The sequence below is a fragment of the Loxodonta africana genome, chromosome 7, assembly GCF_030014295.1.
Source record: "Loxodonta africana isolate mLoxAfr1 chromosome 7, mLoxAfr1.hap2, whole genome shotgun sequence".
NCBI lineage: Eukaryota > Metazoa > Chordata > Mammalia > Proboscidea > Elephantidae > Loxodonta > Loxodonta africana.
In genome coordinates, this window is record NC_087348.1 from 2,783,778 (window position 1) to 2,801,848 (window position 18,071).

Consider the following 18,071-nt stretch of genomic DNA (forward strand, 5'->3'; position numbering starts at 1 on the left):
GTATTTTAACTTAAGGAGCCCTGGTGGTGCAGTGGTTAAAGTGTTCAGCCGCTAACCGAAAGGTCGGCAGTTCGAACCACCAGCTGCTCTGTGGGAGAAAGATGCGGCCGTCTGCTTCCATAGAGATGCCAGCTTTGGAAACCCTGGGGCATTTCTACTCTGCCCGTTAGGGTTGCTATGAGTCAGAATAGACTCAACAGCAACAGGATTTTTTTTGTTTTTGCTTTTAATATTTAACTTCTATCAGAAATTGCCAAACTGTTTCCCAAAATGCCTGTGCCATTCTGTATTCCCACTTGCAACAGAGAAGAAGAGTTCCAGTTGCTCCATAGCCTCGTGAGTTGCTTATGTTGTCAGGTTTTGATTTTTACTTTTGATTTTAGCCATCTAATAAGTGTGAAGTGATATCTCAGTGTGATTTTAATTTACACTTCCCTAGTGACCAATTTTTATTTTTAGTGACCCATGAGGAGCATCTTTGCATGTGCTTGTTTGCCATCTTTTCTTTGTTTTCCCCCAATTGGGGGGTTTGCATTCTTATTCTCAAGTTACAAGAATTTTCTATATATTCTGGATACAAGTCCTTTAGCAGATAGGTGAGCTGCAAGTATTTTCTCAAGGGACTTGTCTTTTCATTTTCTTAACAGTTGTTTCACAGAGCAAAAGCTCAGTTTTGGTAAAGTCCAATTTATCTATTTTTTCTTCACTTACTGGAAACTCTAGCAGGACTTTTATGTTGCAGTCTTGAGGTAGAATCCTCCTTTCAGAAGCCTCAGTTACTGCTCTTAAGACCTTCAGCATTTTCCTCTTACGAATCAAGATGCTGAAAGGAATGACGACGTAGTTGCAGAGGCACTGGTGTCATTTCAAAAAACTCGTCACCAAGTCCAAGGTCCTACAGGTTCTCTCCTGTTTTCTTCAAAAAATGGTAGCTTTGCACTTCCTTTCGATTTTTGAGAACTTGTTTACAGTTACCTTTTAAACTGTCATTTTTATGACTGTTGTTGACCTCAAACAATGTTAAACATAAATGCTAAGTGCATTAAAATTTGCACACATACACAATCCGTATGAGTATAAAAAAAAAAAAAATTTAGGAATAAATTTATGAGAATTGTATTACTTTGGAGTGGGCTGGGCCTTTTCATAAAGGAAAACTATCAATCACTTCACGGTTGTTGTTAGTCGCTGTGGAGTCAGGCTGACGCATGGCGACCACACACGCAACAGAACAAAACGCTGCCCGTTCCTGCACCATCGTCACGATCACTGGTAGGTCTGAGTCCGTGGCTGTGGTTCTTCTGTCAGTCCGTCTCACGGAGTGTTTCCCTCGTTTTTGCTGACCCTCTACTTTACCAAATACAGTGTCCTTTTCTACTGACTGGTCTTTCCTGATGACATGTCCAAAGTAAACGAGCTGAAGTCTTGCCATCCTTGATTCCAAGAAGCATTCTGGTTGTATTTCTTCTAAGACTGATTTGTTCATTCTTCACCATAATTAAGGTGAAAAGATCAAAGACAGACTAGGGAAGATATTATGCGCTTCATATGACTGAAGGTTAATATTTCTAATAAACACACATACAAAAAAAACCCTACAAATTGATAAGCAAAAAGTGCAAAGGAGAGGAACAGGTAATTCCACAGAGGAAATCCAAAGAGCGCCATGCCCACAGGAAGCCTTCCGTGCGGGTGAACAGCAGCAGGCCGTTTTCGCCTGTGATGGTGGCCCGGCCAAGGAGGCCCACAGGCAGATTGGGCCTAGGTGCAAGGAACTGGTCCGTCCACACTTTGCTGGCCAAGTCTGAGCGGCTGCAGTTTCTTGACAAAGCCACCCAGCAGCCTCGATTAGAGCGGCTGTGGAAGCACCTCCCACCCATGCCAGTGTCAGGTTTTAAGAATAGAGACAGCTGCTGCACCGTTGTTGAAGAAGTGGTTTACAACAACAGCCCGATTCGGCCATCCACCACAGAAGGAAGTCACTGTGCGGAGCCAAAAAACAGATGACTCAGTAACTGCTGTTTGAGTCGCTGGTGGGTGCAAACGGTTAAGTGCTCAGCTACTAACCAGAAGGTCAGCAGTTCAAGTCCCCTCAGACGAGGTCCATGCATGTGTGTGCCACATGCCAAGCAGGGTGCACTGGAACAGGGACTCTGGGCTGCTGCAGATCCTGACTACCTCGGGGAAGGGGGTCTTTGTGAGTCGGAGTTATTTCGCATCTTACAAGGACTTAACTCTTTTTCAATGCAAAATGTACATGAAGAAAAACAAGTCCAGATGGGAAGTCGGGGGCCGATTCGCAGTCGTGGTGTCTGCTCTGAGCTCCTGCATCAGGACCATGGAGGCAGGGCCCACACCTTCCACTGGGGGAATCCTCATGCCTCCTTGGAGGTTCAGGCTGTTGAGGCGGTATCGTGGCCTGAGTGCAGGCCAGGCGAGGGTCTCTATGGCTGCCCTTCAGGCTTGTAGCTTCTTGTGGGCAGGAGCCCTGCCACCTTGTCACCTCTGGCCTGCAGCTGGCCCTGGGTTACCATGAGAGTGACTGAGTGAGGTCGCAGTAGTTGTGCCTGGTGCTTGCATGTACCCAGCATCCCATCCATTTGACTCTTGTCGGAGCATCACGGAGTGAGCCTGGGCAGAGGCCTGTAGCCTGAGGGGGTGGCGCTGGGGCCCTGAGCTCAGTCTGCAGCCCAGTCACTGCTCTAAGGAGTTGTCACCAGCCCTCCACCACCCCTGGAACATGGGGTCTCAGGCACTTTGGAGCCATGTTAAGTGACCCCAGGTATGACATAGGCATGACCCTCTGAGCTGAGGGGCCTGTGCATGCTGTCCACGCCTCACCCTGCAGGGGAGGGGGCCTCACCCACTCGTGGACCGGCTCGGCGTGCACGTGCCTGTCCGAGGCTGGCAGGCAGGAATTTGAGCCAGCTCCGGCCAGCCCAGTCCTGGGTGCCCTTGGCCACCAAACCCTCCACGGAGGCCTAACGTGTTGTCTCCTACTCCCGCAGTGAAGAAGAGCCCCACACTGCTGGATGTGAGCACAACCCACTTCATGCGGACCAACAGCTTCACCGAGGACCTGGACCTGGAGGGGGAGACGCTGTTGGTGCCCATCACCCACATCTCACAGTGAGTGCATGCCACGGGGGCCGCCGCACCCCTGCTCTCGGGGACGCCAGGGCAGCCTTGGTGCCAGGCACCCAGCAGGGAGGGGGCATTTCCCGCCAAATCTGGGAACCTGATCCTCTTGTTTTGACGTCTGGAGAACCAGATGATCTTTTTCTACTTGTTTTCCTGCTCAGAGCGACGGGGATTGTTTTCCTCTCCCCTCCCTGCTCCTGCAAAATTGAGTGGCCTTTCTGTTTTTCGTTTCCATGGGGCTCTGTGGGCCGCGGGGCAGATGCGGGTGTGCGCCGAGGGCTCCTTCAGGTGGACATGATGGCACAGCTGGCGCGGCCTACAGTGAGCTCTCTCCCCTACAGTGACTCCGTGTACCCGGCCACCTGCCCCCAGGGACCCCAAGAGTGTCTCTGTCAGGACTGCAAGCCACCCTGTCCCTTCCCCTCTGGAGTTGTTCACCGGCCGCCGCCACCTCTGGACATGTGTCTCTCTGAAGGGTGTCTCTGAGCCTGGGGCTCTCTGGGAGTCAGGCAGTTCTGACTGTGTCCCTGTCATGGTGGCCGCGGAAGCAAGGACCCGCCGCACTGACAACCTGCCTCCAGAAGGCCAGTGGGGTGGGCGGGGCTGTGTGAAGGTTATGATTTGATAGCTCTGTCCTGTTCTTCTAGGCTCCTAGGCTCATGGGGTGGTTGGCGGTGCTCTGTGGTCAGCAGGGCGTGGACAGGAGTATTCACAGACTCAGAGGGCAAAAGGGCCACTGGGAAGTGTAGCTCTGGCCACCACCTGGGAGCAGATGCCTCACTTCCAGGCTTGGCTGGCGGAAGATGGGTGGGTAGCGGAGGCTGGTGTGAGCCGGCGGAGCCCAGGCAGAGGTCAGCCTGGAGGCAGGTGGTGGCCTGCCACTTTGGCCACGGTCTGCATGCATGCAGGGCTCGGGAGAACCCCAAAGTGGTGCATGCCATTGGCCATTGTTGAAATGAGGGTGGCAGAGTGGCCCCCCCCGCTCAGATGGAGCAGAGAGGCACTGGTGGCCATGACCACATGTGGGAGGCTGCAGACACTGGGGCACCTATCCACCCCCACCCTCAGTCCCCACAGCCCATGTGATGACAGAGGCCTGTCCTTACAGCTCCGCTGCCTGGGACATGGCACAGCCCTGTGGACCCCACGCTCGAGGGGGGCATGCCCCGGTGAGCAACCAGGACTGGTGCAGGGTCTCCCGGGGGTAGAGGGGGTGGGAGGCAGTTAGCGCAAACCAGATCCATTTTTCCCCAGCGTTTCCCTGATGTTCAGTGTATTACCATGCTGGGCCAGCTCCAGACCCAAATTAAAAGCATAAATAAAGACACATTTTGTTTCCATCGCGAGCGCTCCCCGCCCGGGGGCCCCCGGGAGGTGAGGTCACTGCAGTCTTGATTACCGAGGGTCTCTGGGACTGGGCGAAGCTCCCCTTTCCAGGCCTGCTGGCCAGCGGTGCAACGGAGGCGTATGGACTGGGCGGGCTGAAGCCCCTGATGAGCAGGGTGTCCTATGGGCATGCTGTGGCCCCCCAACAGGCCTGGCAAGCAGGGCGCACGGCCATGACCATGGCCACCACCAGCCAAATGTTCTCCTCTGTCCTGCCGGGTGTCCCTGCCCACCCAGGGCCCTGCTGGGGGCTACCGAGGGGCACGTGCTCCATGACGCAGAGACTGAGCCCTCTGTGGGCATCTGGGGCCAAGGGGTTCCTAGGTTCCTGCACCCTGCCCCCTGCCCAGCAAGGGTCGCTGGTGTGAGTTGGGGGAGCCACCCTGTTTGCAACCCTGTGCCTAGCACATGGTGTCCTGTCATTTGGCTGCAGCCACCAAATTCTCCTTTCTGTCAAACTTCTCATGGAAGCCCCCCAAGGTGCCTGTGGGCCAGGTGGCATGTCCCCTCTAGCTCTCCACCCCTCCATGCCCAGCTCCCTGGGTCCTTGGCCTGGAAGTGCTGTTCCCACCCTGAGGCAGACAAGTCTTCCCTGAGCCTGGCCAGTCTCGGAGAAGATGAAGCATGAAGGCTGTGGGGTGCAGGCTGGGCACTGGGTCAGGCTGGGATGGTCAGAGCTTGGGGCCCTGTGTGGACGCGGCCTGGACATGCCTCTCCCAGCAGCCGTGGGAGCCTGTGGCAGTGCTCTGAAGCCCCCCACACCCCCAGTCCTGACACTGGCCTCTGCTCTGTTGTTGCATGTGGACACCCAGGCTCTCCAGTGCAGTGGCCCTGGCTCCCCCCACTGGGGGTGTGTTTCCTGCAGGTCCTTTCACAGGGGTCTTATCTATCCCGGCACCATGGATGCCTCCCACCTCGGACCCACTCTGCAGGATGGTGAGGGCGAGGGCCAAGTGCTGTGCGGCCCCCAGGTGCCTGGGCCCCTCAGCCACGCGGCTGCTGGGCCTCTTGCGACATGACAGCATGCAGATCCATGAGCAAAACCAGCCCCGCACGTTAATTAGAGTTTCCACGTCTTTAACTTTCTCCTGGACCCTGCAGAATCTCACACCAAATGCTCCAGTTTCTCTGTCCCTGCGAGGCTGCGGGGCCTGGCTTTTGTCCAGATTGCTCCCAGAGTCTCCTGAATTCTGCGTTCGTCAGTGGGCTGGGCCAGCTCTGTGGCCTCTGGGATGGGGCAGTGTCCCCAGGATGGGCCCAGACTCAGTCCGTGATGGGATCAGGGCCTATGCCCGGCTGCAGCCCCTCATGGACCTGGGGCCAGGCTGGGACTCTGCATGTGCCCGAACCCCTGTTTCTTGCCCTGCAAACCTGGGTGGGAACGGACGGAGTGAGAGGCCACGGGGGCCGGCATCCGGGACGGTGCAGGGGCTTGCCAAGAACAGATGAGACTGGTCTGTCCTTCCAGACCGGTCTCTGGCCTTCTCCAGACCACCTCTGTCTGTGTGATATGCCAAGGGGGGCCCCATGGGAGCCCACCCGGGGGTCTGTGCAAGAGGCGTGAGTCACAAGATCCCTGTCAGCCTCACACAGCCCAGGCTGCCTCGGAACTGCACGGGGGGATTAAATGTTCTCCTAATCAAATTAGGAGCCAGGCGGAGTGACGCAGTGGGAAAGAGCTGGGGCTGGGAATCGGATGCCCTGGATCCCGCTCCCAGCCTGCGCCGGCCCAGCTGCACCGGCCCCCGCGGCCCCCGACCTCCACGCCCTCACTTCCTCATCTCAGCACATGAGGAGCGCGCCCCAGCTCCTTCCCAGGGCCTGGTGGACGCACTGCAGGCCAGCAGCCATGGTCCTCAGCACAGGCCGCTGGGGTGGCCACTGCCCACTGCCGGGCTCTGCTCTCCTGGCCAGCAGCCTCCACAGTACTAGGTGGTCCTCAGCAAGGCTGGCGGGGCCCAGGTGGGCCATGCTGGAGGACCCCGGCACAGGGCAGAGGCGCTTCCACAGGATGGGGTGGTGACGTCACAGAGACACTGCATTAGGGGGAGAAGGTCCCACCAGCTTCCCCACGTGCTCTTCCTGGGCTCTAGGCATGCTTAGGAGACCTTGGGGATGAGGCCCGAGGGGCTCTGGGAACCGGGACAACTGTTCTGTGTATGTACTTGTAAGCAGGGCTTCGAACCAGTTCCTTCCAGTTCAAACCCCCGCTGAGAATTTGCATTTCCACCCCCACATATACTGAATCAGAATCTACATTTTAACAAATTCCCAGGTGATTCTTCTGTATAATAAATTTTGAGGACCACTGCTCTACTAGTAAGGAGCCCTGGTGGTGCAGTGGTTAAGCGCTCAGCTGCTAACCAAAAGGTTAGTGGTTCAAACCCACCAGCCACTGCACAGAAGAAAGACGTGGCAGTTTCCTTCCATAAAAATTACAGTCTTAGAAACCCTATGGGCCAGTTCTACTCTGCCCTGTAGGGTTGCTATTGAGTAGGAATCAACTGGACGGCAGTGGGTTTGGCTCTACTAGGGTTCTCAGAATTGGTCCCTAACCAGCAGCATTAGCGTCCCCTGGGAAGTTGTTAAAAATGTGAATTCAGCTAAGGGCTGTCCATGCCCCTTAGCCCCACAGAGCCCGACCCGGTGAAGCCACACAACCTCCTAAGTCCCCTTCCACCTCTCACACCCCCCAGAGTCCCTACTGTCCTGGTTTCAAGCAGCACCGATCAGCTTTGCCTGTCCTTGAGCTTCAGTAAGTGTGGACCATGTCAAAACCTTCCCTGAGTGGGGCGCCACAAGACACATCGTGTGGTGGAATACAGCCACAGTTCCTCCGTCCTCCTTGCTGGCTGGTAGTCCATTGTGTGACCAGAACACAGCTTACGTGGCTTACCCATTCTACTGCTGGGGACCGTTTGGAGTTATTATACTGAGGGCTACCAACATCCCATAAATGTTTCTTGACAAACACATGGTTGCACTTCTGATGTGCTTATGTCTAGGTGTGTAACTGTAGGCTGCTGCGTAGGCGTGCGTTTACTGCTAGTGAATGCTGCCAGGCAGTTTTCCACAGTGGTCATGCCAATGTTCACACCTGCCAGCAGCATACGAGCATTCCAGTTGCTCCACGTCCTCACCAACATTTGATGTTTTCTAGCATTTCTCTTCAACCATACTGGTCGATGTCTGTTAATGTTGTTGTTGTTAGATGCCTTTGAGTCAGTTCTGACTCAGAGAGACCCCATGTACAACAGAACAAAACACTGCCCAGTCCTGCACGATTCTCACAATCGTCATTACACTTGAACCCATTGTCGCAGCCACTGTGTCAATCTATCTCGTTGAGGGTCTTCCTCTTTTTTCATTACCCTCTACTTTACCAAGCATAACGTCCTTCACCAGGGACTGGACCCGCCTGATAACATGTCCAAAGTATGTGACATGAAGTCTTGCCATCCTCACTTCTAAGGAGCATTCTGGTTGTACTTCTTCCAAGACAGATTTGTTCATTCTTCTGGCAGTCCGTGGTATATTCAATATTCTTCGCCAGCACCATAATTCAAAGGCATCAATTCTTCTTTGGTCTTCCTTATTCATTGTCCAGCTTTCGCTTGCACATGAGGCAATTGAAAAACTATGTCTTAGGTCAGGTGCACCTTAGTCCTTAAAGAGACATCTTTGCTCTTTAACACTTCAAAGAGATCTTTTGCAATGGATTTACCCAATGCAATATGTTGTTTGATTTCTTGACTGCTGCTGCTTGATTGTGGGTCCTGGTAAAATAAAATCCTTGACAACTTCAATCTTTTCTCCGTTTACCATGATATTACTTATTGGTCCAGCTGTGAGAATTTTTGTTCTCTTTAATGTTGAGGTCTAATCCATACTGAAGGCTGTGGTCTTTGATCTTCATCAGTAAGTGCTTCACATTCTCTTCACTCTCAAAAAGCAGTGTTGTTTCATCTGCACATATGAGGTTGTTAATGAGTCTTCCTCCAATCCTGATTTCACATTCTTCTTCGTATAGTCCAGCTTCTCAGATTACCTGTTCAGCATACAGATTGAATAAGTATGGTGAAAGGATACAATCCTGACACACACCTTTCCTGACTTTAAACCAATCAGTATCCCCTTGTTCTGTCCGAACAACTGCCTCTTGATCTATGTAAAGGTTCCTCATGAGCACTTAAATTAAGTGTTTTGGAATTCCCATTCCTCACAATGTTATCCATAGTTTGTTATGATCCACACAGTCAAATACCTTTGCATAGTCAATAAAACACAGGTAAACATCTTTCTGGGATTCTCTGCTTTCAGCCAGGACCCATCTGACATCAGCAATGACATCCCTGGTTCCATGTGCTCTTCTGAGTCCACCTTGAATTTCTGGCAGTTCCCCGTCGATATACTGCTGCAGCCACTTTTGACTCATCTTCAGCAAAACTTTACTTGCATGTAATTTCTGCATTTGGTTGGATCGCCTTTCTTGGGAATAGGTATAAATATGGACCTCTTCCAGTCAGTTGGCAAGGCAGCTGTCTTCCAAATTTCTTGGCATAGAGGAGTGATAAGCACTTCCAGCGCTGCATCCATTTGTTGAAACATTTCAATCGATATTCTGTCAATTCCTGGAGCTTTGTTTTTTGCCAGTGCCTTCAGTGCAGCTTGGACTTCTTCAGTACCATCTGTTCCTGATCATATGCCACCTCCTGAAATGGCTGAACATCGACCCGTTCTTTTTGGTAAAATGATTCTGTGTATTCCTTTGATCTTTTGACCCCTTCCCCACAGAATCCTTCAATATTACAACTCAAGGCCTGAATTTTTTCTTCAGTTCTTTCAGCTTCAGAAATGCCGTGCTTGTTCTTGCCCTTTGGTTTTCTATCTCCAGGTCTTTGTACATGTTATTGTAATACGTTACTTTGTCTTCTTGAGCCACCCTTTGAAATCTTCTGTTCATTTCTTTTACTTCATCATTTCTTTGTTCCCTTTTAGCTACTTGATGTTTAAGAGCAAGTTTCAGAATCTCTTCTGACATCCGTTCTGGTCTTTTCTTTCTTCCCTATCTTTTTAATGACCTCTTGCTTTCTTCATGGATGATGTCCTTGATGTCATTCCACAACTCATCTAGTCTTCGGTCATTAGCGTTCAACATATCGCATCTGTTCTTGAGACGTGTCTAAATTCAGGTGGGGTATACTCAAGGTCGTACTTTAGCTCTCATGGACTTGTTCTAATTTTCTTCAGTTTCAATTTAAACTTGCATATGAGCAATTGACGGTCTGTTCCACAGTCAGCCCCTGGCCTTGTTCTGACTGATGATACTGAGCTTTTCCATCATCTTATTCCACAGATGCAGTCAGTTTGGTTCCTGTGTATTCCATCTGGTGAGGTCCACATGTATAGTCGCCGTTTATGTTGGTGAAAAAAAGTATTTGCAATGAAGAAGTCACTGGTCTTGCAAAATTCAATCATGCAGTCTCCAGCATCATTTATATTACCAAGGCCATATTTTCCAGTTACCAGTCCTTCTTTGTTTCCAACTTTGCATTCCAATCACCAGTGATTATAAATGCATCTTGATCGCATTGTTCAATCAACTTCAGACTGCAGAAGTTGGTAAAACTCTTCAATTTCTTCATCTTTGGCCTTAGTGGTTGGTGCGTCTATTTGAACAATAGTGGTATTAAGTGGTCTTCCTTGTAGGAGTATGGATAGTGTTCTATCACTGACAGCATTGTACTTCAGAATAGATCTTGAAATGTTCTTTTTGATGATGAATGCAACACCATTCCTCTTCAAGTTGTCATTCCCAACATAGTAGACCATATGATTATCCAATTCAAAATGGCCAATACCAGTCCATTTCAGTTCACTAATGCCTAAGATATCGATGTTTATGCATTCCATTTCATTTTTGATGATTCCCAATTTTCCTAGATTCATACTTCGTACATTCCAGGTTCTATTAGTGGATGTCTGCAGCTGTTTCTTCTCATTTTGAGTTGTGACACATAAGCAAATGAGGGTCCTGAAAGCTTGACTCCATCCATGTCATTAAGGTCCACTCCACCTTGAGGAGGAAACCCTTCCTCAGTTATATTTTGAGTCCCAACCTGGGGGGCTCGTCTTCCGGCACTATATCAGACAATGTTCTGCAGCTATTCATTAAGGTTTTCACTGGCTAATGCTTTTCAGAAGTAGACCAATGAGTCCTTCTTCCTCATCTGCCTTAGTCTGGAAGCTCAGCTGTAACCTGTCCCCTGTGGGTGACCCTACTGGTATTTGATTACTGGAGGCATAGCTTCCAGCATCACAGCAACACGAAAGTTTCCGCAGTAGGACAAACTGACAGACGCATGGGGGGCCTGGATGTCTAGTGGTATCAAATTGTAATGTTAATTTGCAGTTACCTGATGGCTATCTAGGTTACACCTTTTCCATATTATATTCAGTTGGGTATTGTCTTTTTGTACCTGTCCAAGTTTTTACCCATTTTTATGTGGGGCCGTTTGCTTTTTCTTTTTGATTTGTCGGAGTTCTTTATATATTCTGAATTTGAGTAGTATATGCTGCAACCGCCCCTTCCCCCTTCTGCAGGCTGCCTTTTTCCTCTCTCGCCGGTGTCTTTTGATGAACAGAAGGTCTTTGTTGTAATGTGGTCTAGTTAATCAGCTTCCCTTCTGGATAATGTTGGTTGTGTCCTGTTCGAGAAGCTCCTGACTCCTCCAAGGCCATGAAGACATTCTCTCCTAGAAGCTCCATTAGCTCACCTCTCACATGTGGACGTGTGGTGCATCTGCGACAGATGTCTGCATCACAGGTGAGGCTGAGGTCGAGGTCCGTGCTTCCCACCGCGTTTGACTCAGCACTGTTCGTGGAAGGGGCCAGATGCGCTCCCCTCATCAGCTCATGGCCTGCGTGTGCTGTTCTGGTCTTGGTTCAGGCCCGATGGTCAGACATTTGTCTCTCCCCAGGTCTGCACTTTGCTGTCACTGCAGTTTGCTCACAGGTCCAGATAGTGGGGTGGGGTGGGGTGGGCAGGCCTCCGCTAGGCCCCTTCCTCGGGACTGACTGGGCTGTGCTCAGGCATCTGCGTGTCCATCAGCATCTCGGTACTTGCCTGTCCTCCTCCACAGACAAGTGATTGCGTGAACCTTAGGAGGTGCCGTCTTTACAGTCTGGCGTCTTTGCAGCCTAGTCTTGAAGTACAACCTGTCCATTTAGGTCCCTTTCACTTCTCTTATGGGACCTGTAGTGTCCGGTGTGATGGTAGGTTGTGCACAGTGTCCGTAAGTTTGTTGTCAACTGTCATCAAGTCGGCTCTAACTCGTGGTGCCCCCGTGCTCAAGAGAACAAAACGCCACCCCATCCTGGTCCATCTTCACGATTGTCAGTATGCTCGACTCCACCATTTTAGCTACTGCACATGTTGAGTGCCTTCCAACCTGGGGGCACTGGTGGATGTGCAGCGGGAACCTAGCATGATTCTGCCGTCTGTCCTCATTGTGGTGACCTTCCTGCCAGTCCCGCCTGAAGGCTGAGCACAGGGAGTACCGTGAAAGGGGTGCGGGAGTCCATCTGCCTCCAGATGACCAGCTGGCACCACGAGGAGGCAGCCCACGTGGCAGCAGCATTTTCATACCAGGTGGCGTTCGGGTGCTTTGAAAAGGTGGGATCCGCACAGCATTAAGCAAGCGCCTCCTGTATGCATTTCCTCGGTGGGGCCCTCAGGGATGCTCAAGCAGTGTGGGCCTCAGTGAGAGCCCAGTGGCTCAGCCGCCTGGTTCACAGAAGGCGACACAGGGCCCTGAGAAGGGCAGACTAGCCCATGTCCCCATGAAGTTGTGCAAGCCTGGGGCTCATCCCAGGAACACCGGCTCTGGGGCCAGACCCAAGGAGGAGCAGGGCGGTGCCGGGCAGCCAGCACAGGGTGCCCCTTGAGCTGCCTGGCAGCTAACCTTTGGTCTGGGGCATGAAGCAGGGTGAGGATCGGGGGCTTTGGCCTAGAGTCTTTGGGTGTGTCTGGGCCTCTTGGGGCTGAACAGGACCTCTGCTCCCCTCCCTGCTCACAGGTGGGCCCAGTGTCCCCCTTCCCCCTCCACGGGGACTCTCCCTCCCCTCAGGCCTCTGGGGGGGTGGCTTATTTTCCAGCGTTTTCTTTAGGTTCACGTCCAGATTGGTTAAATTAAATGGCACCCTTCCAGTTTGAGACACCTGAGCACCTGTCCTCTGCTTGTCTTTCTGAATTGCCCTGAACCACCCTGGCTGGTGGGTGGGTGGGTGGGTGGATGCCGTAGCCACAGGACTATGGCAGCAGCAGACACTGCACTGGGAAGGTGCCTAGTGGAGCTGGGGGATAGGGGACTGTTGTCCACCCGTGGTCAGGCCTCAGATGTTTTCCCAAGAGCCCCACAGTCCGTGGAACTGTGGGGACCCCAGTACCCCGGGCCCCCAATCGCCACCATCCCCACCCCACACCAGACCACAAGGCCTGAATGCTGGTCGTGGTGTCCAGACAGGTGGGGACCTGGGAGACAAGGGCCTTGCCCAGGGAGCACTGTCGGGGGATGGCAGAGCCAGGACCAGGCTCCCGATCCAAGCTCTGCCGGGGTCCGGGGTACCCTCTCCATCTCAGGGATCTGGCTCTCTGCACCCTTTCCTGCACCAGGCCCTGCAGCCCCTTCTCTGGGGCTAGACCCAGGACTTCAGTCCCTGAGTGCTGCACTCCGGCCACACCCTATTCTCCATCCTGCTCCTGGGCTCTGGACCGACCCAGTCTCGGATTCTAACGCACTCTGGGCCCCAGGCATGCATCACAGGTGGGGTGCACTGGGTCGACCCTGTCTCAGGCCCCTGTTGCATACTGGGCCCCAGACACGCATCACAGGTGGGGCGCCCCAGGCCTGGAAGGAGACTGGCGTAGTCGAGGTATGACAAAAAAACTTTAAAATGGGAATTGGAGCTGGCTAGAGGAACAGGGAGGGTCGGTGGCCTCTCAGGCCACAGCAGGGCCTCATGAAGTAGCCAGGAGACCCCAGTGGGCAAGACCAGGGCCAGGAGTGCCACCATCTTTGACCCAGCAGGAGGACTAGCGTGGGCCCTGGACCAAGGGCTGGCTGCCTGGCTGCAGCTAAGCACACCAGGGACTGGCCATTCTCTCCTCAGGCAAGAACCTCAACAGGGCGGCCTGCCGCAGCTTTTACAAGTAGGAGGGTCTCACTGACTGGCAGAGGGGGTCTGATGGAGCCCACTGGGCTCTCTTTGGTCGACACAGATGCTCTGCCCAGCCTGGCCCTGGGCCCTGGTGGGACCTGCTGCCAGGCCCCTGAGTACCAAGCCCCTGAAACACCGTAAGTGCCTATATGGTCACTTTGTCCCCTGCCAGGGCTATAGGGTGACCTCTCTGCCTGCCCCCTGCCCGGACCAGCAGGTACCTGCTGGTGGGTGATAAGGTGAGCCTCCTGGCGGCTGGCCTTGTTGATGACTAACCTGTCGCCGGCACTGGCTCCCGTAGCCCTCATGCCTGTCAATGTTTAACTCCGAGGATGCCGGCTCACAGTGCGGAGGCCCCGACCTGGGACCTGGGGGGAGGGGGTTTGTCCTTCCACGTCCTTCTCACCGCTGCCGGAGCCTCAGCTGGGGAGGGCGCTGTCGGCCTTTGTAATAGCCCCTCTGTCCGGTTCTGCCAGCGCTGCAGCGGTAAGGACCCAGGCCGGACATGAAGAAGGACTTTCTTGAGTGGCTGTTGTTAGTCTTGGACACGGGCACCAGGGAGGCATAGGGACTCAGTCCAGGGTGTCTGGACCAGAGAGGGCTATATATTCCCTCATGAGAGAGCGCTGGCCACAGGTGGGGTGCCAGTCTCGCCATCCTCTTGGTGGTTCCCAGGGTCCCCACTGTGAGGGAGGAGGGTTGACACTGCTCTGCTGGGGCCACCGACATGGGCGCGGGCGAGAAGGAATGTGCCTGACGGGTGTGGGGGGAGTGCAGCCAGCTGTGGGTTTTTCTTGGGGCCCAGAGAGACACAGGCAGAGGTGGCCGCTCCACTCCCCCGGCCTGCACCGTACACACTAAGACCTTTCTTCAGCGTGGGGCCTGGAACTGCAGGCCAGGGACACGTTTTGGAAACCTGAATTCCATTCACTTTTGGCAGATGGCGGCTTCCTGCTCGGGAAAGGTGTGCATTCGTGTGTGTCTGTGAGTATGCACACGAGTGGCGTATATGTGTTTATGTGTACACCTGAGTGTGTGTGGTGTGTGAGTATGTGTTGTGCATGTGTGATGTGTGTATGTGGGGTGCACATGTATGCGTGTGGTCTGCATGGGTGTGCCCGTGTGCACAGTGAGTGTGTGCACACAACCGCAGAGGCTGGTGGCAGGGAGAGGCATGTGGGCAGGGTGCTCTCTGTGGTGGTTCCATGTGTCCCTTGGTGCTGGGCGGCACTTGGCAGAGCACATCCCATGGAGTCAGACAAGCAGTGTGAGTGAGCAGGTCCAAAGTGTGCGGACAGCGTCCACTCTGAAGTCGGCTCTGTCTTAAAACGTCCACAGAGGAACATGCCTCTGAATCTGAACCGATTGCTGAACCTGAGACTTTCCTGATGCTTCCGTCCTGACCCCATCCCACAGCCAGCCCGGCTTCCTGGAGACTCATTGCGGTGGCTGGCCTTCAGGAATGCCCGCTGCCCCAACGGCTTTGGAAAGGCCTGCACGCACACCCTGGGCTTCAGCGTCTCGGAGTCCTTTGTGCCTCCAGCTGCAGCGTCCAGCTGGCCTCCTTTGGCCCCTATAGATCTGAGTTTCTTTGTGCAGTGGTGGGCACCCAGCCAGCTTTTCTGCCAGTGGTATGTCCAGGCCCCCAGCACCTAGGTGGGGGTGGAGATACCAGGGGCTAGGAATGGGCACGTCCCAGATGGGCAGGTCTGCAGGGTGCCATGCAGCCTCTCTGCCCTGTGGGGATGGCACTGTAAGGCCAGCATCAGGCCACTTCCCCTCAGTACCCAGGCCCAGACCAGTTCCTGGTACGCTGCGTCAGAGGAGGCAAAGATGGTGTGCTGCTGCTGCTGGTGTTGACTGCCATCAAGTCAGTCCACGCTTGGCGACCTCACGGACAACAGAACAAAACCTCGCGTGGTCCCGCGCCATCTTCATCATCATGAGTGTGGCTGGTCCCCTCGCTGTGGCTATTGTGTTGATCTACCTTACGGAGGGTTTCCCTCGTTTTCATTGGCCATCTACCAACCGTGATGTCCTTTCCTAAAAGATAACTTTTCCTCCTAAAAGCAGAGTTTCAACATATAAAGTGTGGGTGGAAAATAGGATCTAAGTTAAAAAGAAGCATCATGAGCTTACCATGTGAACATGCATCACAAAACACCTAAATGAGTAAGACTTTGGCCGAAACAACTGAAAAACACATTGTTTATTGTCACTTTGTGTTCCTCAAAGTCAGGGATGACTGGCCTGAAGGTGGGACGTTTACGTGAAGACATTACTGTTTAAGGAGGCCCCCCAGGCAGGGTGTGCTCTCATGCTTGTTTCTTCGAAAATCACACTTGCCAACATTTGTAATAATAAAACAGGCATAAAAGTTTTACTGACTAGGAGCCCCCCGTAGATCTCCAGGGGGCCATGCCCACCACACCCCGCCAGGCCGCCTGCTGTCAGACGCCCCCATGTGCCAAGCAGCCCAGCCCCAAGGACCCAACATCAACCAGAGTTCCCACCCTATACCGTGCGTCATCTGTGGTGTGCCTCTCACGGAGCACGCCACCCTACCATGGGGCATGAGGCCAGGGTGACCCACACTCACAGCCTGGTGACACCTGCCAGGTGGCAGTGCAGGCGGGGCTTGCGGTGTTAGACCGTGGCGGGAAAAAATGGTGGTAACGGTAAGACAGGCTTCTGTGCAGGAGATGAGTGTCGGGGCACACGAGGGATGGCGACAAGTACGCCCCCCCCCAGCCTTAGCAGCCAGGTGTCCTCCTGTGGGGGCCCCCCGTGAGCAGTCTCCCATCCTCCCAGAGATGTTATTTGCACGAACAGATATATGTATATATGCAGATGTACCTTTATTTACCCCCTTTCTACACCAATGGTAGCATGCTGCGTATGTTTATCTGCATGTTGCCTTTTTGACTGAGGATATGAGGTGCTGTATGTCCTTGGGTTGCCCATGTGATACTGATTCCTAAAAAGTGAAACAAAGAATCACCATATGTCCCAGCTGTTCCACTCCTGGGTCTGCACCCAAGAGACTTGAACGCAGGAACTCAGAGACTTGTACACCAATGTTCACAGCAGTGCTACTCACAAAAGCCAAAAAGTGCAAACAACTCAAGTGTCCATCAACAGATGAATGGATAAACACAATGTGGTCCACACATGCAGCAAAACCCGACCCGTTGCCATCGCGTCAGTTCCGACTCACAGCAACCCTATAGGACTAAGCAGAACTGCCCCACGGGGCTTCCAAGCAGCGGCTGGTGGATTTGAACTACTGACCTTTTGGTCACCAGGGCTCCACATACATGCAATGAATGTTACTCAGCCATAAGGAAAGATGAAGTCCTGATACACGCTACGACATGAGTGAACCTTGAACACGTGATGGTGAGTGAAGTAAGTCAGACACAAAAGGGCAGACGCTGTATGGAACCACTGACATGAGACAGGCAAACACAGAGACCATCAGACACAAAAGGGCAGACGCTGTATGGAACCACTGACATGAGACAGGCAAACAGAGACCATCAGACACAAAAGGGCAGACGCTGTATGGAACCACTGACATGAGACAGGCAAACACAGAGACCATCAGACACAAAAGGGCAGACGCTGTATGGAACCACTGACATGAGACAGGCAAACACAGAGACCATCAGACACAAAAGGGCAGACGCTGTATGGAACCACTGACATGAGACAGGCAAACACAGAGACCAAAGTTTATTAGAGGTTGCCAGGGGATGGGTGGGGAAGTGGGGAGAATGTTTTTGAGTGCTCTGTGTGTGCCTGCATGTATGTGCACACGGGTGTGACTGTGCACACGGTGGCTGGGTTCCCAGGACACTCCCGGGCATGCGGCCTCTGCTCTCAGTCAGACTCGGGCCCCTGGGCTGGGCTTCCCCGATTGGGTGACGCTCACTGGTCTGCTCTGCGGTCAGCTGCGATCGCTCTGGTGTGATTGCCAGTTCTGGGGAACACCTTGGCCTTGTGACAAAAGGCAGCAGGCGGTAGTGCTGGAGGGCTAGGAGGCTGCCAAGGAACACCATGCTGGTGTGAGCGGCGAGCTTCCACGGGCTGTGATGCGGGGAGGGCAGCCCCTCAGGGCCTGGCGGGAGGCCTTCAGTGTTTCCCAGGGCAGTGTGGACCTGACTGTGGCCTGGGAGGAGGTGGCCAACAGTGACATGAACGGGGCTGGGAGCCATGATGGCCTGTGGCCTGAAGCCAGCCCAGGGCACTGGAGGAGAATGGTATGACAGCATGTCCACGGGGACCAGGCTGTAGTGACAACTGCGAGCTGTGACCGGGGCAGC

The 18,071-nt window shown here is 53.4% G+C and overlaps 1 protein-coding gene across 4 annotated transcripts in view; it reads left to right on the forward strand.

Moving 5' to 3' along the window:
• Window positions 1–18,071, forward strand: part of KCNQ1 (potassium voltage-gated channel subfamily Q member 1) — a 361,871-nt gene that overhangs the window by 173,990 nt on the left and 169,810 nt on the right. For all 4 annotated transcript variants that reach the window (XM_064287583.1, XM_064287584.1, XM_064287586.1 and 1 more), the window contains exon 11: window positions 3,009–3,129. In XM_064287583.1, coding sequence (XP_064143653.1) covers window positions 3,009–3,129 — 121 coding nt within the window. The remainder of the gene's footprint in view (window positions 1–3,008; window positions 3,130–18,071) is intronic.